General features: G+C 54.9%; 1 protein-coding gene across 1 annotated transcript in view; it reads left to right on the top strand.

Moving 5' to 3' along the window:
- Positions 1-24795, top strand: part of CELF5 (CUGBP, Elav-like family member 5) — a 52620-nt gene that overhangs the window by 14662 nt on the left and 13163 nt on the right. The window contains exons 2-6 of the mRNA XM_006897965.1: positions 2427-2509; positions 18721-18820; positions 20193-20321; positions 23547-23626; positions 24173-24319. Coding sequence (XP_006898027.1) covers positions 2427-2509; positions 18721-18820; positions 20193-20321; positions 23547-23626; positions 24173-24319 — 539 coding nt within the window. The remainder of the gene's footprint in view (positions 1-2426; positions 2510-18720; positions 18821-20192; positions 20322-23546; positions 23627-24172; positions 24320-24795) is intronic.

Below are 24795 nucleotides of genomic sequence, written 5' to 3'. Positions count from 1 at the left end.
TTTCATCTAAACTCGCCCTTTGCGTCGTGCACTTGTGTGTCCTCACTGCCTCAGCCCGGGTGTGTTGGTGGCGGGCTGTGTGCCATGTGACTAACCTGTCCCCTCGTCGTGGGGCACATGAAGCAGCCTCCACACGCTCTCCTGGTCGGAATCCATGGGAGAAGGTCACCATCTCTGCTCTGCAGAGGAGTCAATATCAAGCTTTCGGTCAGCGACCAAATGTGTAGTCACTGCACCACCAGGGTTCCTTGGGCCTAATTGTAGCATATCTTGATTAAAATGTTTTCAAATGCTGAGACCCATCCTCAGCTCCCAGGGCTCTAGGCCGGAGTGGACCCCTCCCCACACCAGCGGGCGCCGACTGCAGCCCCCCAGGACCCGGGTGTTAATGATTCCATTGGAACGAAGTGACCCTGTGGTGCTAGGCCCTGGGGCTTCTGGATGGGGGGCCCAGAAGGGCGTCAGGTAGACCCCAGACCATGTTAGCTTTATTTCACAATCGAGGTCAGCGGAGGTTGTGGGGACCAAAGCCAGAGACTGGGGCCTGGACCCCTGAGACCAGCTGGCCATTGCCATCCCAGCTGGGATTGCGCTTGCGCACTCCACTTGTTTCTCTGTCTCCAGGAGTTTCACAACCATCCAATCAACAGCCTCACTCTGGCACCGCCCGGGGCTGGCCCTGCCCATCGCCTCTCCTGATTGGCCCTTCCCTCGGCCACTGAGCCACACCCCTTCTGGCTCCGCCCCCGCCTCGCCTACACCCAATCTCGACCACTTGACCTCACTAGGGAGGTGGGGAGAGGTTCAGAGAGGGGCAGCGCTCGCCCCAAGACGACACAGCAGGTCAGCGCAGACCCCACTGCGCCCCCATCATAAAGCCAGAGTCTCGTCTGGCTCCTTGGGGCTGCTGGTCCCTCCACACGCACCTCCCCAAGGCAGTGCACCCACCCCGGGTTTTCATCTTTTATCTGCAATCAGGCACAGATTTCATTAACACCCACCCCCTGCAAAGAAGGTAGCTGCGCGTCCTCTGGTAGCTCTTTGAACCTAATTATGGGGAAATAACGTACAACAAACCATTTTAACTGGTTTTGGAGGATGCAATTCAGTGACGTCGATGGCACTCTTGCAACCACGACTACTCATTTGCTAAACCTTTCCATCCCCCCCCCCCACAAAAGCAGTTCAGCACCCCTGAAGCAATAGCCTTTCCCTTCTGCCAGGCCTGTTGTAGTTAGGGACAATCCAGTCCAACTCAAGACGACCCCATGTGACAAGTGATTTGTATAAGAACAGGTTGCCAGGTCTTTCTTCCGCAGCACTTCTGGGTGAGTTTGAATGCCTGGCCTTTCTTTTAGCAGCCAGGCTCTTTTTGTACCACCCAGACTCCAACATAGCACCATTGTTGCTCCTGTTGTTGTGTTCTGTTGAATTAATTCCAGAACCCCACACGACAGTGCAGAACTGCCTCCCGGAAACAGCTCAGCTGGTCTTCCTCCGTCAGAGCCAGCAGGTAGGTTTGAAGAGCCAATCCGTCAGGTAGTTGTGGTTGTTGACTGCCTTCGAGTCCAGCACGACTCATAATAACCCTATAAACAAAAGGCCTGAAGCCCCTCTACTACTCTCGACATTTATCAAAGGTCATAGAGTTTCCGGAGGCATGTGGTTTGGGAAGTGGATGCCGCTCCTGCTTCCAAATCTTTTAGGTAGCAGCTGGGAATTTAACTTTGCTCCACCTCCCCTAGCCAAAAATGTCCTTACCCATCGAGCTGTGGTGTTAGAGAAGAGCACTGACCATCCCATCGACGGCCGGAAACTCACACAGCTATGTCTTGGAGAAGGTGCAGCCAGAGTGCTCCTTGGAGGCAAAGATGATGAGGCATCATCTCATGCTTGAGGCATGTCTTGACGAGGGGCTGTTCCCCGGAGAGGAATAACATGCGTGGGAAGGTGGAGGAGCAGCCAAAGAGAGGAAGACCACTGAGATAGGTCGGCACAGCACAATGGACAAACTGCAGTGATCTGACTGGGTCAGGGATGATGCAGGTGGCACAGGATAGGAGAGGTTTCCATCTGGTGTCACAGGGTTGACCTGAGTTGTACTTGACTCAATGGCACCTAACAACAACCACCAAAAGGTTGTCAGTTCAAACCCCTCATCCACTCTGTGGGGAAGGATGAGTGGTGTCATTCCAGAAGGTTCTGCAGCTTGGAGAGCTGGTGGAAGGTCGCTGGGAGTCTGCATGGGTCCGAGGTGCTGGGTTCTTTCTTTGAAGCCACCTGTCTGCTTGCCGTAGCTATCCACTCGCCTGTTCCAGCGGCTTCCCCTCGGGGGCTCAGAGCTGTCTGTCCTTCCATGCTGGCTGTCCCCACAGCCCCGTCTCTGGCCAGTGCCCCTTCCTCATGCCTCTTTATCTCCCTTCCAGGCTGTGCCTTCCTCACCTACTGTGCCAGGGACTCCGCCATCAAGGCCCAGACGGCCCTGCACGAGCAGAAGACGCTGCCCGGGGTGAGTGAGTGGTGTCTTCAGGGAGCGGGGCAGGGACTGGGCTGGAGAACACAGCCTGGCCATGGCAGGGGCAGCTGCAACCATTCTGAGGCTCTGGACCTAGCAAAGAAATGCTGCTGGCATAAGGGCTGAGCGCTTGACTGTGAGTTGAAATGTTGGCAGTTGGAAACCGTACCGGGGCTCCGAGGAAGAAAGGCCTGGCCATCCCCACCCTAAGTTCGTTGCTGTCAGATCAGGTCAGCTCCCACGCACAGCGGCCCATCTTCAGCGTCACGGCGGTGTGCGAAGCCCTTGTTGTCCCCCTCTCTCCCACTGCCTTCTCCCTCCTCCGTGGACCGGCCACTCTGATGGCGTGTCCATAGTACACACAGGGTCGCCCTGTCATCCCTGCCTCCCAGGGGCACTGAGCCTTTGTTCTTTCGGCCATATATAGTGTATTCACTCTCCTGTGCCACAAATGTAACCCCAGGTATCGGCTCCCCTGTGGTCTCCTCCCCAGTCCTTGCCCGGAGTCCACATGCCAGGTGATTAAAGATGCCTGCATCAAGCTCACCTTCATCTTCGAGGCACACGTTTGCTTTTTGCTTTTTAACACCTTAGAGAGATTTTTGGCAGTGATTTTCAGTGATTTATCGTGGGGTTCTCTGCTATTTCCGCAGGCATTGATTGTTGATCCTCGTAAAAGTAAATCCGTGACAGCATCCGCCTTCTCCCCATTTATCGTGGTTTTTAGCAGAAAATGCTACAGGGCTTTGCTTTCCACAAGCAAGGATGTGCCGTCTGCAGAGTGCAGATTGGCGAGTGTCCCTCCAATCCTGATGTCACATTCTTTATCCTAGAACCAACCCCCCTCTTCTCACATTATTTGCTGCAACCCTCAAGCTTGGAGCCCAGAGGACCTTATGGGGCAGTTCTGGCCATTTATTATTTTTGTTAGTTGCCATTGAGCCAGCCCCCACTCAGGGTGCCCCCTGCAGGACAGACAGAGCGCTGCCCGGTGCTGTGACAGCCCCGTGAGTGATCACCACCAGGCTGTTATTCCAGCAATCCACGGGGTTGATGGTGGATTTTGGGAAGAAGGTCACCAGGCCTTTCTACCTAGTCTGTTGGAAGCATCCGGGGAGCTCTCGGCCTCCTGGAACCAGACCCTGACCGCTGAGCAGGACACTCACAGGGTGGTCCTTGGAGGGGCGGGCATGGGAGCTGGTTCTTGAGAGAAGAGGAGGGCTTGTCAGATGGACTTGGGGGTGGAGTGGGGACTGCGTGTACCCAGACTGGGAGCAGGAACGTGCCCGCCTGCTGCTAAGAGCGGCTGAGAACAGGAGGAAACAAGCAGCTCCCTCGCCTGATCCTGATGGTGTTCAGCTCAGGTTACGAGGGGCCATGGGGGGCGATGGCTGGACTGAAGGCTGTCACAGCTGGGAGGGGGAGCTACACACTGAGATGCTCCTTGACACCCACAGTGCATGGGGCAGCTCTCACTCCAGAAAGAACCAGCCCCTTGGGTTAGTTAACAGCAATACAGCTAACCCACCCCATTAGGTCAACTCCAACTCGTAGTGACCCTCAGTGATGACCCTCCACCAGCCTTTACGGGAAGACACTGCCCAGATGACCCTGGTGGATTTGAACCACTGACCTTTGCGCTAGCAGCACAACGCACAGTGCTATCCACCACCAGAACTCCTTGTGCCAAAGCCAGGAGAATTAAAACCTGGTGTCTATTCTGGAACAGGGCTGTTGAGTGTTAGTGTAATCCACATCACACAGACATCGAAAATGTCCTTTTACCTGCTTGGAAAAGAAAGAAAATAACCTTCTTGATAAAAAGGAACAACTAAAATGGATTTTATTACCATCCCCCATTTTAACCAAAATCTTATTGAAACATGCAATCTGGATTAAAATTATTCACACACTATTTCTCTGGAAGTCAGCTGGCTAATCTGGTGGGCGGGCTGACATCTCCATGGCGCCTCCTCTTGATGGCGGTCAGGCAAGGGAAGTTTCTGGGATCTTTTTCCTTGGATGTTACTGTTCTTTTTGCCCTTCAAAGGTGGGTGAGCAGCCCTGACTCTTAGAGTAAGGGGAGGGAAGGGTGGGGTGGAGCAGACAGAAAGCCCTGCTCCCGAGCCAAAGGTGGGTGACTCTACTCCGCAGCCCTCGGGCCTGCCTTTCATTGTTTTTGGTGAAACCTTCTTCTAGGTCGTGTAACCCTGGTGTGTCCACTTGCTGTACAGAGGTAACTCGTGGTTGCTGTGAAGCCGAACACTGTGACACTGATGTGTCAAATGCGATAATGGTTACCCATGGTGGACGGTGTTTGGTGGAGCTTCCCGATTCAAACAAGCTTGGAAGCAGGAGTGGCATCCACTTCCACAATCGCTTGCCTCTGGAAGCCCTATGGAACCTGGAGAAAGGAGGAAAGTTATACAAGTGTTCAGGACTTTCATTCATGGGGTCGCTATGAGTCGCCTACGACTCGACGGCACTTACCACGACATTTCTCATTATCTTTCTTTATATATACAAGCTCTTTGGAATCTGATGTGTATTCTACACTCATATCTCTATTCAGACATTAGATTTTGTTGCTGAACTATCTTTGGATTTCATAAATTAGGCAGTTGCAAAAGGTAGATTCAAATACCCATGTTGTTATAATAAGCTTAAAAGTTTCCCAAGAATGGGACAAACTTCTTCCTGTTGTTATTGTTAGGTGCCGCTGAGTCGAGTAAGACTCACAGCGACCCTAGGAACAAAAGATCTGAACCCCGTCCTGTCCTGCGCCATCCTCACGCTTCCTGACACATAAGAGCCCGTTGCAGCAGTCACCGTGTCAGTCCATCTGGTTGAGGGTCTTCCTCTCCTTCACTGACCCTCCACCCTCATGTCCCCCAGAATCATGTCCTTCTTCAAGGAATAGCCCCCCAGCAACATTCCAAAGTATGGGAGGGGAAGCCTCATCATTCTTGCCTCCAAAGACAAACTTACTGGGATTTAAAAAAAAAAAAAAAGAACCAAAATTTTAAGACTAGTTCGTAAGTGATACAAGCTAGTTTCGAGTACTCGGTGGTTCACTGTCCTGGATGGTGTATTCTGAAATATTCTAGGCCGGAGATAGCAGATTCTCCTGCAAAGGGTCAGAGAGTAACTGGCCACTTTTTCAGGCCTGACAGTGTCTGTCACAATTACTAACCTCTGCACAAAAGCAGACACAGGTAACAACACATCAAGAAGGGACTGTGACAGTGTACCAACAATCTTTATAACATAAACAAAGGGCTGGAAACAGAGCCATGCACGGGCTGTGGTTTGCTGAGTGCTGTTCGAGATGTCTATACCAGTGACATCTCAATGGCAAACACTTGACTGCTCACTGAAAAGTTGGGGTTCAGGAGAAAAGACCTAGAAATCTGCCCCCATAAATGTTGTAGCCTGTGAACCCCCAGGAGGCAGTTCTGCCCTAGTATGTGGGGTCACAATGAGTTGGAACTTACTTGACTGACAACAGTAAGAGTGTCAGTCCTGGGCAGCCACGTTGGTGGTGACGTCCTCCCATGCAGCCACGTTGGTGGTGGCATCCTGCCGGGCAGCCACGTTGGGGTGACATCCTCCTGGGCAGCCACATTGTTGGTGACGTCCTCCCGTGCAGCCACGTTGGTGGTGACGTCCTCCCGTGCAGCCACGTTGGTGGTGTCCTCAAGTCGGTTCCAGCCGGCAGAGACCATGGTCGGTGTAACAGAGGAGGCATGGCATCCTGCGCCGTACTCACCACTGTCACCATGTTTGTGACCATTGCAACCACTGCACCATCCATCACCTGGACGGTCCCTCTCTCTCACTGACTTTACCCAGCATGACATCCTTCCCCAGGGACCGGTCCCTCTTGACAGCAAACTCAACACACGTGAGATGCGATCTCATGATCCCCCTTCTAAAGAACTTTTAACGCAGCTGTTGTTGGGTGCTGGTGAGTTGACTGTGACTCATGGCCACTCTGTGAACCACAGGCTGAACCCCTCCCTTTCCTCCACTGTCCTCCCAATCCTGCCAGGCTCCAGCCCAGGGGGCCACTGTGTCAGCCCGTCCTGGTGAGGGTCTTCCTCTCTTTCTCTGACTCTCCACCCTTCCGAGCATGGCCTCTCTCTCCAAGCAGCTATGGACCCTGTGACATGGGACCAGGGTAACTGAGGACCTATATTTTTTTTTAATTTTATGATTTTTTTTTGTGTGTACACCGTCAAATCAGATCTGACTGGTACAGGAGGAGATTGCCCCTCCTCCAGCAGAGCATCTGGTGGATTTGAACTGCATACCTCTGGGATTGCAGTGCAGCTTCTTGCCACTAGGCCACCAGAGCTCCCCCAGGACCTATATATATATTTTTTAAAAAATTATTTTATTAATTTTAATGAACATTTACAGAGATTTTTTTTATTTCCATTCATTCACTGTTCCACTTTTCTCCCTGCCCACCCCTCCTCCCCAGTTTGCTCTCCCCTTTGAAAAATAAAAGAAAAATTCCTCCATTGGAATACAATCCCCCTGTCCCATCCCTGGCCCTGAGTACACTCCACTATGCAACCTTCAATCTGGACTCTTGTCACAACCATAATACCCAATTATATATCGCTTTTAAACTGTTCTCTCCCTCATCTGTTTCAGTGCAGTATATATAATTTATCCAATTTTTCTCAGTCTTACCCCAACCCAGGACCTATATTTTACATCATTCTATTTAGCTAGCTTTAAATTTGCATTTCTGTTGCTATGTGTGACTAATGGTTATCAGATTGGACAACGTGCGTCTAGAATGTTCTAGAGAAAGGATCTGCCAGCTTGGGGAGTAATGTGGGTCTCGTTCTAGACCGAGAACCAGCTCCCACGGAGAAGGCATAGATACACACTGGGATCAGTTACCAGATGGAGCCAGAGAACTAGTTCCCCCAGCGCTGATTGGACAGTGCCGATAAAGGATACATGGGGCCAGCCACCCTATTGGTTGGCACAGACCCAGAGCCTTCCACACGGGAGTTCACCCACTGTGTTGAATTGGGCTGATGTAGAAATGGCTTGGCCCTGGGATTGGCCACCGTATTCGATGGCATTGGTCCCGAATAGTCTAGACCAGGGACCAAGCACCCTGCTGAAGTCCTCGACCGAGGGTGCTCTGCAGGTCAGCTCCACGTGTGAAAGTGAGATTTAGAGTCTATAACAAGAGAGACCAGGAAGGGGCTGTCCCTCCCACAGCTGCCTCTCAGGGCCTCACACAGGCACAAGGAGCTGCGTGTTGTCTGGAAGGAAGTGGGTATGTATAGCTCACTGTGGGGTTCAAGGTCTCTCTTGAACCCCAGCTCCAGAAAGTGAGCCCTCCAGCAATGTCTTCAGCCTCAGTTTCCCCATCTTTCAACAACAAGAACACCATAGGTATTGTTGTCAAGTTGGGCCCACCTTAGAGCTGACCCCCTAGAGGGTTCCACGAGGCTGGAAGTCACACAGGAGGAGACCACCCATCTTTCTACCTCTGCTTGGCTGGAGGATTTGAGCCAGCCAACAAGTGTGGTCCTTTCCAGGTTTGCATCACAACTCCCAGGTTGGAGGATGAATTACCACCATTTCCAATGTGGGCTGTACCTTTATTGTAGCTCAGAGAACAGGGACTGGTCACCCAGGAGGACGGGGACCGAGGCTCTGATGGGCCTTCCTTCCACTCCTGGCTTCTCGTTCAGTTTCTTGCCAGCTTCTCCCAGGGTGGAAACAGGAGGCTCAGAAATGGGCTGGGGACATGAAAGGAACCCTTTAGAATCCAAGCTTACTGCAGCACCCCAAGTCTAGAAAGCCTCTGTTGAACATGGAGCCTGACTTTTTATCCTTATTTCTTTTCTTGTGAAAATCACCACGTGTGTACAGAAAACCACATGCAACACAAGCATATGACAAATACCTGGGGACCACTGACCAGCTGAACCCCCAGAAACCACTCCATCCTGTGCCTCCTTTTCTCCTCTTGCTAAAGCAGTTACTTTCCTGACATTCACGGTACCCCATGCGTGTCAATATGTCTGGTTTTACCACTTAGTAATGAGTCCCTAAAATACCAGGCAGCTTTTGCTTGTTTTTCTGTTTGCTTCCAAATGAGTGGATGAATGCTTGACTATTACATACAGTCTTGGATCTGATTTCTCTCCCACCACACACTATGATTCTCCTATGTTGTGGTGGTATCAGGGCATTTTCCTTTTTCATTGCTGTGTACTATTCCACAGGTCAATTACACAGTTTGTGTATCTGCTCTCCTGTTGATGAACTTGAGACTTTGCTGGTGTTTGGCTGACACAAGCGGAGCTGCTATGGACACCTTTGTTCTCATCGTGGTGGTTGTGTGTTACATTTCTATTGGAGACTGTATTCAGGAGCCCTATTAAGGGAATAAGTGTGTCTTCAGGTTCAGTAATGTATCAGTTTCTTAGAGCTGCTGTAACAAAGTAGGTGGTAGCTCATAAAACCAGAAATAGACTGTCTCTAGCATCTCAACTCAGAAGCCACAGGCTGGGATGCATTTCCTAGGTTTCCGAGGCAATAAATCACACTAGATATTGCTTGTCTCTCTGCCACGAAGCTGCTGGTGAATTTGACCTGCCAGCGAGGTGTGGCCTTTGAGTCAGCGATGCAGCTCTCTGTGGACTGAGCCACCAGAGCTGCCTCTCGAGTGTCTGGGAGGCAGAAAGCACCTCCAAGGGCGAGTCTGTGCCAGGCCTCCCTCCCACCTTCTGGGGCCCCTGGCAGCCTGGTGTTCCTCCGTTTGCGTCTGTTTCCGTTGTCACAGAACCAGCCTTTTCTGTCCAACCCTCTGCTCTCTCTTCTTGTGTAATGATGCCAGTTAGATGGGATTAGGATCCCCCTCCTCCAGTGGGACCTCTAATTCAACGACAACATCACCCAAGACCCTTTTTCCAAGCAAGGTCATGTTCACAGGTGTCGGGGTAAGGGCTTCCATCTGTCATTTTGGGCAGAGAGGCAACATTCCCTTAACAGTGATAAGATCAACATGATAAGTGATACGTGGGCGTTTGGGGTGACCCTGCCTCCCCTGAGAATACCCGCAGAGAAGGAGCCACATTTTCAGACACACAGAGCCGAGCAGGTGGGGCGGGAGGCCCCCCTCTCCCGCAGCCGACTTGTCTGGAGGGTGGAGCAGCCGCACGTGGTCGGCCCCGTGCTGGAGAAGCCCACCCCGCAGCTCCTGTGGCAGCTCACGCCCTGTGGGCTGGGGGAGCCCCACCTCCTCTGTTTCTCTAGTGGAGAGAATTGCCAGCAGCTGCCCAAGGCTGTTCCCAATGAGCAGGGTCGGACATGCCCTCCTCAGCCCCTTGACCAATGGTGCCACTGCCGTGCCTCCCCCACACTCTCCACTTCTCCGCCGGACCCCAGGATCCATTTCAGGGGCTTCACTCTCAGACCACACTCCCGCTGCGCTGCGGGGGCTTACAGGGGAGGAGCAGACCCAGGCAGGCCTCAGGCCTCAGGTTACGGCTTTGGTTGGCTGTGCCCTCAGCAGGTTTCTCCCTGTCCTCTGGCCTCCATGGCCCTCATGTCCACAGCCCCTTGATGCCATTGACCTCTGGGACCTCCTGGGCCCATCCAGCCTCCTGCCTCCAAGTGCAAAGTGCAAAGCCACCAATAAGTGCCCAAGGGCACTCCTCCACTGGGGAGCCTTGGGCCGAGGGTCCTCGTGTCTATCCCCAGGGGTCAGCTGTGCCTTGCTTGGAGCGTAGGGAGGCCAACTGTGCTGTCTCCCGCTCAGCTCACTCGTGTGTGTGTGTGTGTGTGTGTGTGTGTGTGTGTGTCTGTCTGTCTGTCTCTGGTGTTACAGCTCACTTGCTCTCTGTCTCCTGTGACTGTTCCCTGGTCTGGGGGTCCTCTGCCCAGGACATACTGCGCCCCTGCTTTCCTTTCTTGGTGTCACTTCCAGCCTCAACACAGGCTCCTCTTCAAGCCTAATGGGACTGCAAACAGCCCTGTGCCGGGTAGGGCTCCGTACACCACATCTGCGTGGTCTCACCCCACAGGAGGTGCTGTGCCCCTGACTGGCTTTACTAACAAGCTAGCCAACAACCCCCTGGTGGACTGGAGCACCTCACCCACCCAGGTGCTCGGTGAGATGAGCTTGAGCAAGGCCGCAGTGTGACCCGCACAGGGTGACCCGCACAGGGTGACCCGTCTGCCCTCTGTCAGCCGGGCGGGGCGGGGCCGGGGCCTCGGGAGAACGAGGCAGCCCCGCCCCACTCGGAGAAAAGCCCACCTGTGTGTGCGCCTGTGCGCGTCGGTGCATGTGAGCGTGCTTGAACATATGTGTGCACCCGGGTGGACGTGCTGTATATATGCACACGTCTGTGTGCGTGTGGACGTCAGTGTGACTGTACATGTGTATCTTGGTGTCTACACCCATGAGCATGGATTTATGCCCGCAGCACAGGCCTATGTCTGTGTGTGTATATGCACGTGCGTGGGAATGTGTGTATATGTGTGTGTATTAGTGTAAGAGTGTGTGTGAGTGGAGGGGTGTGTGTATGTGTGTACACACATGTGTATATGTGAGTGGGGGAGGGGTGTCATTGGGGTCTATGTGTCTATGCATGTGTGGAGGGGCGTGGTGCCTGTGTGTGTCTGCATCTGTGTATATGAAGATGGGGCGAGGGTGGGGGTGCTGTCTACCTTTATGTCTATGCATGCGTGTGTGTGAGGGTGGGGTGCATGTGTCCCTGCATGGGTGTGTGTGTGTGTGTGTGTGTGTGTGTGTGTGTGAGGGTGGGGTACATGTGTCCATGCATGTGTGTTTGTGAGGTGCATGTGTCCGTGCATATGTGTGTGAGAGTGTGAGCATATCTGTGTATATAGCTATGAATAGTTTATGTGTCATGCACGCACATATGTGAGCATCTGTGTACCTGTGCCATACATGTGTATATGTCAGCATTTGTGTGTACCTGTGTCATGCATGCATATGTGTGAGCATCTGTGTGCCTGTATCATACTTGTGTGTAAGCATCTGCATGAGGTGTCTTGCACGTGTGTGTGAGCATCTGTGTGTACCTGTGTCTATGCATGTGTGTGTGTGAGTGTGGGGTAGGGAAGAGGTATCTGTGCATGTATGTGTGTGTGTGATGTGAGTGGGGGTGGGCAGTCCGTGTGTGAGTGTGTGTGTGTGTGTGATATGAATAGGGATGGGGTATCTGTATGTGTGTGATGTGAGTGGGGGTTCAGTGTCTGTATGTGTGTGTGATGTGAGTGTGGGGGTGGGATTTTTCTGTTTGTGTGTGATGTAAATAAAGGTGGGGAGTCTGTGTGTGATATGAGTGGGGGTGGGGAGTCTGGGTGTGAGTCTGTGTGTGATGGAAGTGTGGAGGTGGGGTTTCTGTGCATGGGTGTGTCATGTGAATGGGGTGGGGAGTCTGTGCATGTGATGTGAGTGTGTGTGTGTGTGTGATATGAGTGTGTGTGTGTACGAGATGTGAATAGGGGTGGGGAGTCTGTGCATGTGTGATATGAATGGGGGTGCAGTGTTTGTGTATGTGTGTGAGTGTGGGGTAGGGTTTATGTGCATGTGTGATATGAATGGGGGTGCAGTGTCTGTGTGTGTGTGTATGAGTGTGGAGTTGGGGTTTCTGTGTGTGTGTCATGTGAATGGGGTGGGGAGTCGGTGTGTGATGTGAGTGTGGGGTGGGGTTTCTGTGTGTGCGTCATGTGTGAGGGTAGGGTTTCTGTGTGTGTGTATGTGTGTGTGTGTGTGATGTGAATGGGGTGGGGAGTCCGTGTGTGTGATGTGAGTGTGGGGTGGGGTTTCTGTGTGTGTGTGTGTCGTGTGAGGGTGTCTGTGTGTCTCTGCGTTTGGGGGAAATGATGAGGAGTGGCTGCATCTGTCTCTAGTCGTGAGCTGGAGGGGGTCCTGGGTGGCTCTGCCTGTGAGCTCCCCTCCACCATGCAGCTGGCCCCCTAGAGTGCTGCCTCTGGAGCCAGCACGACCCCCCTTCCCAGCCCCTCTGCTAGTGTGAGCGTGGCATCCGCGGGGGATACAGTTTAATCAAATCTCTGCGTTCTGGAATTGGATCCGAAATTGAATAACAGAATCCTAGAATAGAACCCTCTGGAATGGCCGAGGACCCTGGCACGGGCTGAGTGGATGCTCAGATTCCAGTGGCTCGGCTGTCCGGTCCCAGGGCCACCTCCCCCCAGGCCAGGCATGTTCTGGGAGATGGGGGCCCCTGGGTGGGCAGCTGGCTCTGGATCCTGGCCAACAGAGGCCAGGCCACATGGGGCACCACCTCTTTTTCATGAAGATCTTGAGGCACCAGGGGCCCCCAGACCCTTCACCTGCCCCACTGCTCCTCTGAGCTCCCTGACAAGGAATGACTTGGTCTGTTGTTGTTGTGTTGTTATGTGCCGTCGAGTCGTTTGCGACTCATAGCGACCCTGTGTACAACAGCCCTAAACCCTGCTCTATCCTGTGCCAATCACACTGCCTCTGACACACCCATCCAGATTACCCCGGTCACTGAATCAATCCACCTCATAGAGGGTCTTCCCCTCTTACACCGTCCCTCCACCCTCCCAACCATGATGTCCCTCTCCAAGGACCTGTCCCTCCTTGCAACATGTCCAAAGTATGTCAGACAGAGCCCCAGAATCCTTGCCACCAAGGAGTTGCTTGGTTTAATCCTCTCGAGGATGAATCTGTTTGTTTTCTTGGCAGTCCATGGTACATTCAATACTCTTCTCCAGCACCACAGCTCAAAGGCATCAATTCTCCTTCTGTCCTCCCTAGTCATTGTCCAACTCTCTGATGCATAACAAGTGATTGCAAAGACCATGGCCTGTATCAGGCACACCTTAGTTTCCAGAGAGACACCGTTGCTCTTGACTACTTTAGAGAAGTCCCTAACCGCAGACTTTCCCATCGCAATATGTTTTTTGATTTCCTGACTGCTGGTGCCTTGGTCTTCTTGATTTTTAATCCAAGTACAGACCCCTACTGAAGCCCCCTCTTGTGGCCCCTATCAGAAATCACCCCTCCACCCACCCCTCGTCACAGGGCTTGAGCCAGAGTCCACTAAACCTGAGAAAGGTCCAATGAGTTCACCTCCACTGGCCTCAGTCTTCCCATCTATAAAGTGGGAGCCTAGAGGATCCTCCAGAAGGTAGGAAATCCTCAGCAAGGTTGACTGACAAGGGCTGGGAGCATGGAGACAGCAAAGCCACCACTGAGGACAGGGGGGTCCAGGCCTGTTTCCTGCTCTGGTGCCCAGGCCAGTGCCAGCTGGGATTTTGTAAGGGATACAGATCTGATTCTTGGCACATGACAGAGCGTGGTCACAATTTTCTGGGAAACTTCACAGTCTCAGGCAGGTCAAGCCCTGTGAGCCCGGCGTAGTCACTTCCTCATCCTGGGAGACTTGTAGTTCTAGGGCCCTGTCAACACTGCCACAAGCTCCTGGCTCAGGTGCCGTGTCCCACACACTGGGGTGCAAGGACAGGGCAGGGTCTGCTTCCTGTCAGTCTGGAATTAGTAGGGCTCATATAATTTCACTGCAGTTGTCATTTGTGGGTCCTTGGTGGATGTCCCCTTCAGCCATTGTCCTGGGGAACTTGTCCCAGAGAGAGACACTGCAAGGCATGGGCAGAATGGCAGCACCTGGAGATGGAAAGGAAGCCTCCCAAGAGGAGAAGACATTCAAGGTAGTCTTGAAGGGTGAGGAGGACTGGATGGGAGGGGATGCAATTCAGGAATGTCCCAGAGAGGCAGGAGGAGGTAAGAATGCCTAGGATTGCACAACAGTGTGGCCTCACAAGCCAGCGTCAGGAGCTCTGCTCTTTTTTTTTTAAAGGGCAGAGCTTTTACCCTGTCTATATTCTTTTTTTAATTTCTTAAATTTTACTTTTATTTCTTTCTTACTACTTTTCTCCCTCTCCCCTCCACGCCCCACTTCACTCTTCTCTTTGAAAAGTAAAAGAAAAACTCTTTCATTGTTATACAGTCCCTCCCCCCCAAGTCCACTGCACTATGCAGCCTTCGTCCTGGACTCCTATAATGACAATAATACCGAATCATATGTCCCTTTTAAACAGTTCTCTCCTTCATCTGTTCAATGCAGTATACATCATTCCTCCCCTCCTTCTCTGTCTTCCCTCAACCCTGATGTCAGTCCCTTTCTATAACAGTGGCACTATGCAGTATTTGCCCTTTTGTGACTGAGATATTTCACTCAACATAATGTCCTCCAGGGTGATCCATTTTGCATACTTCATGAGTTCCTTGTTTTTCAATGCAGCGTAGTATTCCATTGTGTGAATATACCACAGCTTCTCTATCTATTCCTTTGTTGATGGGCACTTGGGTGGTTTCCAGGAGCTCTGCTCTTCAGGGCAATAGGGAGCCAGCGCAGAGTGTAGAGCAGGGGAGGCCTGTGCCATCCTCACAAGCGCTTCTGAATGTGCGTGGCCCCTAGACCCTACAACTGTAGAGGTCCAGTAGGATCCCTGGCTGCTGGGTCCCGCTCCGCCTGTGGTCTCTCCTCCCGGGGCCTCTGATTCGCTTTCTGAGATGCATCCTGGCTGGACAGAAAAGGACCAAAGCTGCAGCCACTTGATTGATTCCCACCCACAGCGACCCCACAAGATAGGGCTGAACGGTCCCCCAGGGTTATCCAGGCTGTGATGTTCAGGGGAGCAGATTGCCAGGCCTTACTTCTGCAGTACTCCTGGGCATGTTCAAACTGCCAGCCTCTAGGTTAGCTGTTGTGTGTCACTGAGTCAGAACTGACCCATAGCTGACCGTCCGGGGGGTTCTCAGAGGCTGTAAATCACACTGGAGGAGACAGCCCATCTCTGTCCCATGGAGCAGCTGGTGGCTTCAAACTATAAGGCTTTGCTTTGCCAGCGCAGTTCCTTCCCACTGAGAATAAGAGGGAGCTCTGGTGGCCTAGTGGCAAGAAGCTGCGCTGCAATCCCCAAGGCATGCGGTTCGAGGCCACCAGCTTCTCCACCAGAGAAGGTTGGGCAATCTCCTCCTGTGCGATTAACTGCTTCTGAAAATGCACTGGAGGGTCAGCTATGGATCTGGTTCTAACTCGACGGTCCACAATACAACAACAGCGGGAGTACGTAATAGCACCCAGGGGCCTGGATAGCGGTAAAGGCTCTTTCCTCTGGTGGGGCATGGTTTAAGTCACCCAGGAAGCAGGGGACTGGGGTACATAGTGCATCATCATTCTCACCCCAAAGACCCCAGACACCCCCAGAACTTGAGCCTCTGAGGCGGAGAGAGGGCACCCGGCCCTGCTTCCGACAGCCTCTCCCACCACCAGGCCTTGGTTTGCCCATCTCTTAGAGTTTGCGACTGACAGGGTTTGGAGATCAGTGAGTCTGTGGAAGCAGGGAGTGCTCCAACGTGAGAACGCGTCTCCACCGCCCTTCCAGCAAACTTCCACTCCTACTTCAAAACCCAGCTCCAGGATGGCCTTCTGCCCTTCACTGCCCTGTGTCCCAGGCTCCCCTGGCCCTTAGCCTCTCTCCTCCCCAGCCTTGACCCCCACCGGCCAGGAAGGGTCAGTATGTAACTCGGTCTTCCTCTGCACCCCCACTGGTGAGAGGCCCTCTCTCTGCGCATGGGACGCCTCTGGAGTGTGGTGCAATAAATGATACGAGGAGGGGAGGGGCTGCGAAAGGATGCAGCGATGGGGAGCCAGAGAAGGTGGAGGAGGAAGGGAGGGCACCAGGCAGAGACCTCGGTGGGACAGATGGAGAGACGGAGCTGGAAGGAGGTGGGCAGAGCCAGATGGACGGGCAGGGGGACGGGAGGGGCTGGATGGAGTGGGGGAGACCCAGCTCCCCGCCAGGCAGCGTGCGCCTGGGTGCGGGGCACAGGGAACCGGCGCGGGCCCGGCGTGCGTGCGGCGTGGACGCACCCGGCCACCCAGGGGCGGCACGTGGATGCCAGCCTGGCCCATGTCACCAGGGCTGGCGGCCGGCGGGTAAGGCGGGCCGTGGGGCTGCGGGGAGGGGGCGGCCAGGCCTCTAAGCCTCATCTTCCCACCAGGGGTTTGGCTAGGAGGGGGTGGCCCACCTGAATTCCCTGGGCCAGGCCCGGACCCCTCCATCCCACTTCCCAAGCTGACTCAGGAGGAAAGGGGCCTCCCTGTCAGAAGTGAAAGGTCCCAAGGCTTCGCGGCTGACAGAGGGAGATGGGGAGCAGGTACCCCAGGCCCTGCGGATGGGGTGGGAGCAGAGGGTGCGGCTTACAGACAGCCGCCCTCTTCAAGGCCGCCCCCTCCCTCCTTCCCTGGGCTCCCGCCTCACCAGGAGATTATATTTAAATATCTCTTTTGTGCGAGGCAGGAGCTGGGCTCGCCCCTAAGAGGCGGTTTCCATGGCAACAACAATTGCCAGCTTCCGTGTGGTGAATCAGGGTTGCCATGGCAACCCCATCCTCATCTGCCCAAGGTGCTGGGAGGGGGGAGGAGGTGAGGGCAAGCGGAGGCGGGGTGGGAAGAGCAGGAGGAGGGGGTTAGCGCCCAGGTGTCCCCCATTTCCCCAGCCACTGCCAGTCTCTCCCTAGCCCCAAGCTGACCCCATGTGGTTGAAATTCTTTCCCCATCTCCACCAATGGGGCGTGGTATCCAGCCAGATAGAACCTGGTGTGTGTTGGGGGGATCCAGCTGACTGAGTGGGGGAAGAGCAGTGTGGCCCCACTTTTCCCAGGTGGTCAGGACCCATCAGAAGGGCATGGCTGGGTGGTTGAAAGGTTGGGTTGGGTAACGGGGGACATGAGCTGGTTCTGGGCCTCCCAAAGCTTGGTTCAAATTGAGGCAGCCTTGATGCGCTTGTGTGAGGGTCAGAGTGAGGAGGCTGGGAGAGGAAAAAAGTTCAGAGGGGAAGAACTTGGAGAGAAAAGGCGCCTGCTGAGGGTGTGTGGGGGGCAGAGAGGAGGGGACCCTAAGACGGAGGGACTTACAGACAGAAGGTGAGACTCAGAAGGAGGGAAGAGAGGGGTAGGAACTCAGAGGAAAGGGTCACAGAATAGGGGAGGGCCTCAAAAGAGAAGTGGGCTTAGAGTAGACAGGATCTGGAGGAAGGAATCTGACATGTGGGAAGAAGTTCAGAGGGCAGGTGACTTGAGGGAGCGGGTCCATGAACCCTGCATTGTGTCAATTACACTGTGATCACCCATCTGGGGCCAGAGACAGAAGGAGACAAAAACATTTCCAACCTCCGAGCAGGAGAGACATGGGCTGAAGCAGTTTAAAAGTGTTAGGAGGATTGCCACGGTAGGGGCTTTTAGACAGGGTTTTGAGGGATGAGTAGGAGTTCACCAGACTGAAAGGGAGCTTCTCAAGACCAGTGGAGAAGCAAGCACCAATCCTACATCCCACAAGTTTGTTTCCAAATATGGAGAGGATTTCTTCCTTGACAGGCTTTTTCAGGGTCTGGGGGAAGGGCAGGAGTACTGAAAACAACGAGTCTAGGTGGCCAACTGGTCTACTCAGAAATGACAGTGACCCCAGCAGAGCTTGGAGGTGCCACTACAAGCGCTGTTTTGGTGTATAAGTCAGCCACCGCTGAGTAACAAAAGGCAGCAGCATGTCGCTGTTGGAAAGAAGAACCATGTTCACGATTCTTTGCTAGTCAACCTGTCCTGGGCTCATTCCTAGAGCCGGGGCTCTCCAGGGACAGGTGGACCAGGACAGAACCATTCCGCCAGACCTCTCGCTCACAATCCCACTGCAAAGGTCTGTTGTAACCTGGGCTGGGACCCACCATACTTCACTTCCTCCTATTCGTTAAAACAAGTCACACGGTCAGGGTCCAGTGGGTGGAGAAATAGACTCCACCCCTTTATGGGCGGAGCCACTAAGGAGCATGCTTCCTGGGATCACAGTCATTGGACCATCTTTGCTAACAGTATCACACTTGGGAGGCTTCCTGGAGGAGGAGCCATTGTTCTTGGGTTTTGAAGGTTAATTAGGAGTTTTCCAGAAAGCAGTCACGAAAGCCTGGAGGTAGGACTGTGGGCCATTTGATTTGACTGGAGCGTAAGCTGCTGCTGAAGGGTGTTGGGGTTCTGAGGCTGGAAAGTGGGCCTATCAGAGAGCGACCCAGACCTCCGGCCCCACCCCTTAACCTCTGACCTTGCTTCTCTCTGCATCTCTCCACAGATGGCGCGGCCGATCCAGGTGAAGCCTGCAGACAGCGAAAGTCGCGGAGGTAGTTGTCATCTCTCCGAGGCCACCAGGAACCTCAGTCAGCCCAAGGCTGGCGATTGGTGGAGGAATGGGGAGGAGAGGCGTGGGGGCGGGGTTTGGCCCCCCTGCATAAAAGCATTGGATTGCTGCATGCTTGCTCGTGCCCCCACTGCTTCCACGATGCTGGGGGGGGTGTCTCAGTCGGAGCGCTCTGGGGGGTGGGGAGAGTGACCAGGTGACCATGTGTGTCAGCGAGCATGCGTGTGCCTGAGCTCGCTGTGCTGATGTGTGCACGGGTGTGCATGCACACGTGTTTCTGAGGCTGGGGCATGTGGGCGTGCACTGCATCTGTATGCATGGGCCGGGCTGAGTGTCGGAATGTGGGTGCTTGACTCTGGGGGCTGGGGTGTGGGGGCAAGTAGGCTGGGGACTCAGGGCCTGCCGCCAGGAGCAGGACTGCTGTGTGAGCGCAAAGCCCTGGGATGAGGAATTCCTGGACTGTCTCACTGGGACCTGGGCCCGGACGTTTTCATACCCCCTCCCCACTTCGGGGGCCGGGAAGACAGAAGCTGACCTGGTGGAGTAGGAGAGGAATGGGGCAGGGTTGTTAGGGTTCTGTAGTATGTGTAGGAGTTCGATGAATCTCAGCGGGCCTGTACTGCGGGGTGGGATTGGGAACTGGGGAGGAGGGGTCTGCTGTCTTCTCTCTCACTGTGGGCCTGTCTCCTCTCCCTTTCCTCCCTGTGTGGCTGCTCCTCTCCTCTCCCTGCCCTGTTTTCTGCCTGGTTCGCCTTCTGTCCTCTCTGCATCTCGTCCTGTCTCTCTCCCTGACTCAGTCTCTTTTCCTTCTGAATCTCGCTCCCTGTCTCTCTCCCCCTCCCTCTCCCATGAGTGACAGCTGCTGAACAGGTTTCCATAGCAACCCAGCTCAACATCTTTGGGAGGTGACACTGAGGTGTTCCCACATTACCAGAGAGCTTTGGAATTACCTGGAAAAGGAGTGGGGCTCTGGCCCTGCCTTTGGCCTCTGACAGCACCCACTAGCAGCCCCCCTGGGTCCAGGCTCCCTAAGTCCCCCGCGTGCACACACATCCTGTCCTCACCCACCTCATGTTGGCCCAGCCTGAGCTCTGAGAGGAAGCAGCGACCACCAGCATCCACCCCTGCTGGAAGGTCCAGAGAGGGACCCAGGCAGTGGAATGGACTCGAGCCCTGACCCTGGCACTGTGGCTTCTGAGCATCTAGGCGGGGGGACTGTCTTCCTGGAGTGAGGGGAGTTGAGGGCCTGGAGCAGGGTGTTCAGCCCTGAAGGATAGGAAGCCTAGGATGCGGGAAGGTCTCCCTCCCAGGGCCACATCAGGCCCCCTCTCCTCCTTCTGGGGGAACTGACACATCTGGAGGCCCTGAGGTCGGGGGACTCCACTGAGGTGGCGTCTCTGCCCCAGGGGACCGGAAGCTGTTTGTGGGCATGTTGAACAAGCAGCAGTCGGAGGAGGATGTGCTGAGGCTCTTCCAGCCCTTTGGGGTCATCGACGAGTGCACTGTGCTCCGGGGGCCAGACGGCAGCAGCAAAGGTGACAGGGATGGGCACGCGGGGCGTGGGGGTGACACGGGGGCGGGAGCGAGAGGGCTTCTGGAACGGGGCTGGGAGGACAGACAGCTCATTGCTATCCAATGAGAACTGACTCACAGCTGACCCTCCACTGGGTTCTCAGAGGTGGTAAGTTGCACGTGAGGAGATTGCCCCTCTTTTTCCCGTAGAACAGCTGGTAGATTTGAACTGCCCACCTTAAGCATGGCAACTCTTTGCCACTAGGCCACTAGAGCTCCCCAGCATTGGTAGACTAGGGCTGTACTAAATGGATGGAAGGGGATGGGGTGGGAGAACTCGGGGAGGGCCTTGGTGGATGGGGTGGGGCCAGTTGGATGGGGTAGGTAGGGTTAGGTTGGCTTCACTAGGTGGATGGGGTGGGAAGGGGCTAGGTGAGTGGGGTAGGGAGAGGCTGGCTCCTGAGTGGACCAGGGTGGGATGGGGTGGGGCGTGGCCACGCAGGTGGAGACACAAGTCTGTGTGAGGGGTGTGGTCAGACAGAACATGGTGTGGGCTGCCTGTGAGGGCGTGGTCTTCTTTGTGGGCGTGGCCTGGACAAAGGGGCTTAGTCTGTTAGGAGGCATGGTCCAGAGCCTTGATTGGCTGCAGAGGTCTGTGTCTTGTGAATTTCTATTCACCTGACTGACCGTGTATAGGACTGTGCTATCTTCATTGGCCCCGTGTCCTGTCTGTCTGTCCCACTGTCTCTGTATGGCTGCGCCATCTAAGGACAATATTTAATGACCTCCCACGAGTCTCTGGACAGGTGCTAGAATGTCTCTCTCTCCAGCTGGTGTATGACTCTGCCTGTTCCCGCCTGGGCCTGGGGGCGCTGGTGCTGTATGTCTTTCCGTCTGCCTGTCTGCATGACTGCTCTGGCCTGTCTGGGGATGTCCGTGTCCTGCCCCCTTGGCCTTTCTGGCCCTGCTTGTGTCCCGTTAGACCCATGCTGGGGTCTCCGATCCTGTCAGCCCTCTCTCTGTGACCACTGCCATCTGCAGCCAAGTCCAAGTGACCGTTTCTGTCTCCCCCTTCCAGTGTCTGGTGGTCTCTAGCTACCTGTCTGTCTGGTTGCACCTGCTTGGACAACGTCTAGCCCAGACGACTCCTTAGTTCCCTTACTGGTTTGTGTGTGGGACTCTCTGGCTGTCTCTGCAGGGGCCTGGCGATCTCTCACCTTTACCTGTCTTTCCTTTTTAATCAACATATTTTATATGTCACAAGATTTTTTTTAAACTTATTTTAAAAACGAGAATCGTTCACTCATTCATTCATTGCTATCCAGTCGGGATCTTCTCATAACTGACCCTCCAGTGGGTTTTCAGAGGCTCTAGCTCACACAGACAGGGGACTGCCCATCTTTCTTGGATGGAATGGAACCCCCTGACTCTGGATTGGTAGCATAACTACTTAGGCACTAACTAGGCCACCAGAACTAGACACAGCAAGATACACACCAGTTTCCCAGTCTCTGTGCACAATCCAGGACACTATAATGTTCTGTGAGCTGTACAACTGTCCTCACCCTTCTGTCTGCATTTGTCCCCCAACCATGAACACACACTCAGTTCCCCGAAGGCTGAGCCACTCTTGAAAAGTAAACAATTCAGTAACTTTGGGGGTGTCCAAAAAGTTGGGGAACCACCACCTCGTTCCCCACACTTCCCTAACTCACTGCTTGTAATTGGCCTGGGGGCTGTGCAGTTTTCTGTCTGTTTGGAACTGCCCCCATGGACTCTGTTGGCCTGACAGTCCGGTAGTGTCTGTCTGTCCACTCTGCCCTGTCTGGTGGAATCTGATATCCACCTGCCTGACTCTTGTCACATGACCACATCCACCTGCCTGGCCCTAGTCACGTGACCACATCCATGTGACTCCATCTCCTGGGGCCGTGCCACCTGTGCTTCTATCTGATGGTCTCTGTCCTTTTAATTCTGCCTGTCTGACCTCATGTTGTCTCTGAGGCCACATTATCAGTGGCTGGGGCCATGGTCCCCTCAGGCTATCAGGCGCCCACCGCCGCGGCCACCTGTGTATCGCCCTCATGCTGTCTCTTTGCACCAGGCTGAATCCCTGATGATCTGGCTAGAGGGTTCTCTGGCCAGGTGAATGAAGAAATGATTGTCCCTGTGGCTGCCTAGCTGTGTCACTGTCTTGCTGTGTGACTGTCCAGCTCTCTTCCTGCCATCTCACTCAGTGTCTGATGCTTTCTTTCCGCCCCCACCTGTCCGGCCGTCTGTCTGAATGCATGCTGGCCATCTTTCTGTCCTCGGGCTGTTTGGCTTTTTCACTTTTTGTGTGGTAGTCTTACTGTCTAGTTCATCCAGGGTCTGTCTGCATGCATGCTGGCCTTCTTCCTGGCATCAGGCTATTTGGCTGTAGTTTGCTGAGTGTGTCTGGGGCTGACTCTTGTCTCCACTCACAGCCCTCGTGTGGCCCCTCCCGCCAGAGGAAGCTCCGCCCACAACCAGGACCTCTGTGGCCCCGCCCACACCCTGAGGCCCCCCTCCCACTTAGAAGGAGCCCCGCCTTCATCCTGTAGCCCCTCCCACAGCAGGGAGCCCTGCTTGTAGCCCCTGTGGCCCCTCCCATCCAGAGGGAGCCCCACCCTCCTGTGGCTTCTCCTGCCCAGAGAGCCCCGCCCTCACATCATGGCTCCTTCCACTGGTGGGAGCCCTACCCACACTCGTGTGGCCCCTCCTATCCAGTAGTCCCTCCCACTCCCCTGTGATCCCACCTATCCAGAGGGAGCTCCACCCTCACCACATGGCTCCTCCCACCTGAGCAATCCCTAGCCTCACCCCTATGACCTCTTCCTTTGGAGGAAGCCCCATCCACACTCCTGTGACCCCTCCCACCGAGAGGGAGGCCTGCCCTCATCCTGTGGCTTCTCCTGCCCAGATAGCCCCGCCCTCACCCCATGGCTCCTCCCATTGGAGGGAGCCCCACCCACACCCCTGTGGCTTCTCCTGCCCAGATAGCCACGTGCTCACTCCATGGCTCCTCCCACTTGAGGGAGCCCCACCCACAGCCATGTGGCCCCTCCCACCCAGATGGAGCCACACCCACACCCGTGTGGCCCCTCCCATCCAGCAGGAGCCCTTTCTTCACCCAGGGCCGCTCCCACCTGAGCAAGCCCTAGCCTCACCCCTGTGACCCCGCCCACATGAGCGAACTCTCGCCTCACCTGTCACCTTCTCCTGAGCAGGTTGTGCCTTCGTGAAGTTCTCCTCTCACACCGAGGCGCAGGCGGCCATTCACGCCCTGCACGGCAGCCAGACCATGCCGGTGAGTACAGCCAGCTCTTGGCAGCGGTGAGATGGTGAATGGGAACAAGGCTGGGACAAATGTCGCCTGTCCCCATCATCCCAGTCAAGTGCAGCCCCGCTTTTTAGAGAGGGCACAGAGGTGGAGAAAGAGATGCTGTCGCAGTGGTGACAGGGACATACATGCCCTGTGTACCGAGAAAGTGGGTCCCCTCTCCCTGGAGCGCTGCTGCCACCTCTCACCTGGAATAAAGCAGCACCGAGCTGTGACCACACCTGTCATCACCAGCCACTCCTCTGCCTGCCCTGGGCCGTGTGCCCACGCTGGGTTCTCAGAGGCCCTAGATGTGTGCGTGACAGCAAGGACCCTCCACCCGGGCACCAGCACTGCCCCTCGCCAAACACTCCGGTCGTGCTGGGGGCCTGGTCTACTCACCTCCAGGATGTTTTCACTGAGGTGGAGGCCCTAGCCTGGGGACTGCAGACATCCCACTGCAGGGACCCCAGTCACCGTGACTCCAAGCCCCCAGAGTCCCAGCTAACTCTGCTTTTCTTTCCCTCCCCTCAGGGCGCCTCCTCCAGCCTGGTGGTCAAGTTCGCAGACACAGACAAGGAGCGGACGCTGCGGCGCATGCAGCAGATGGTGGGCCAGCTGGGCATCTTGACGCCCTCCCTCACCCTGCCCTTCAGCCCCTACAGTGCCTACGCCCAGGCTGTGAGTGATGCGCCCGAGTTCCTCGCCCGGGACATGCCCACCACTCCCTTGTGGAGGCTCAGCCTCTGTGCGTCTTCCTGACTCGGGGTCCAGTCCGGCCCATGGCTGAGCCCTGCATCCACACTAAGCCCTGAACCCCCAGATCCAGCCCAAGCCTTGAACTGTGCACTAATGCCAGTCTGGGCTGAAACCCACAGACAAGACGCAGTTGGGGCTGTGCCTCTGATCCCTTGACCTCCTGACCTTGGCTGCATTCTGCACAGACCTCAGAGTTCTCACACCAACAGCCTCAGCTGTCCTGTCCTCTCCCAGCAGGTGGCTGGCTTTGTATTGGCCCATATGCATTAAGCCCAGCCCCCCCCCCCGCCCCGCTCGCCAAACCTGGTGGACCCCAAACTGAGACTCCAGTCTGGCTAGGCTTAGTGTGCTCATTTTTCACCAGTTCCTGACAGAGTCCCAAGCCCAGACCAAGGCCC

Source organism: Elephantulus edwardii, unplaced genomic scaffold, assembly GCF_000299155.1.
Source record: "Elephantulus edwardii isolate Elephantulus edwardi_28Jun2011 unplaced genomic scaffold, EleEdw1.0 scaffold00217, whole genome shotgun sequence".
NCBI lineage: Eukaryota > Metazoa > Chordata > Mammalia > Macroscelidea > Macroscelididae > Elephantulus > Elephantulus edwardii.
This window is presented reverse-complemented; position numbering and strand designations above follow the sequence as displayed.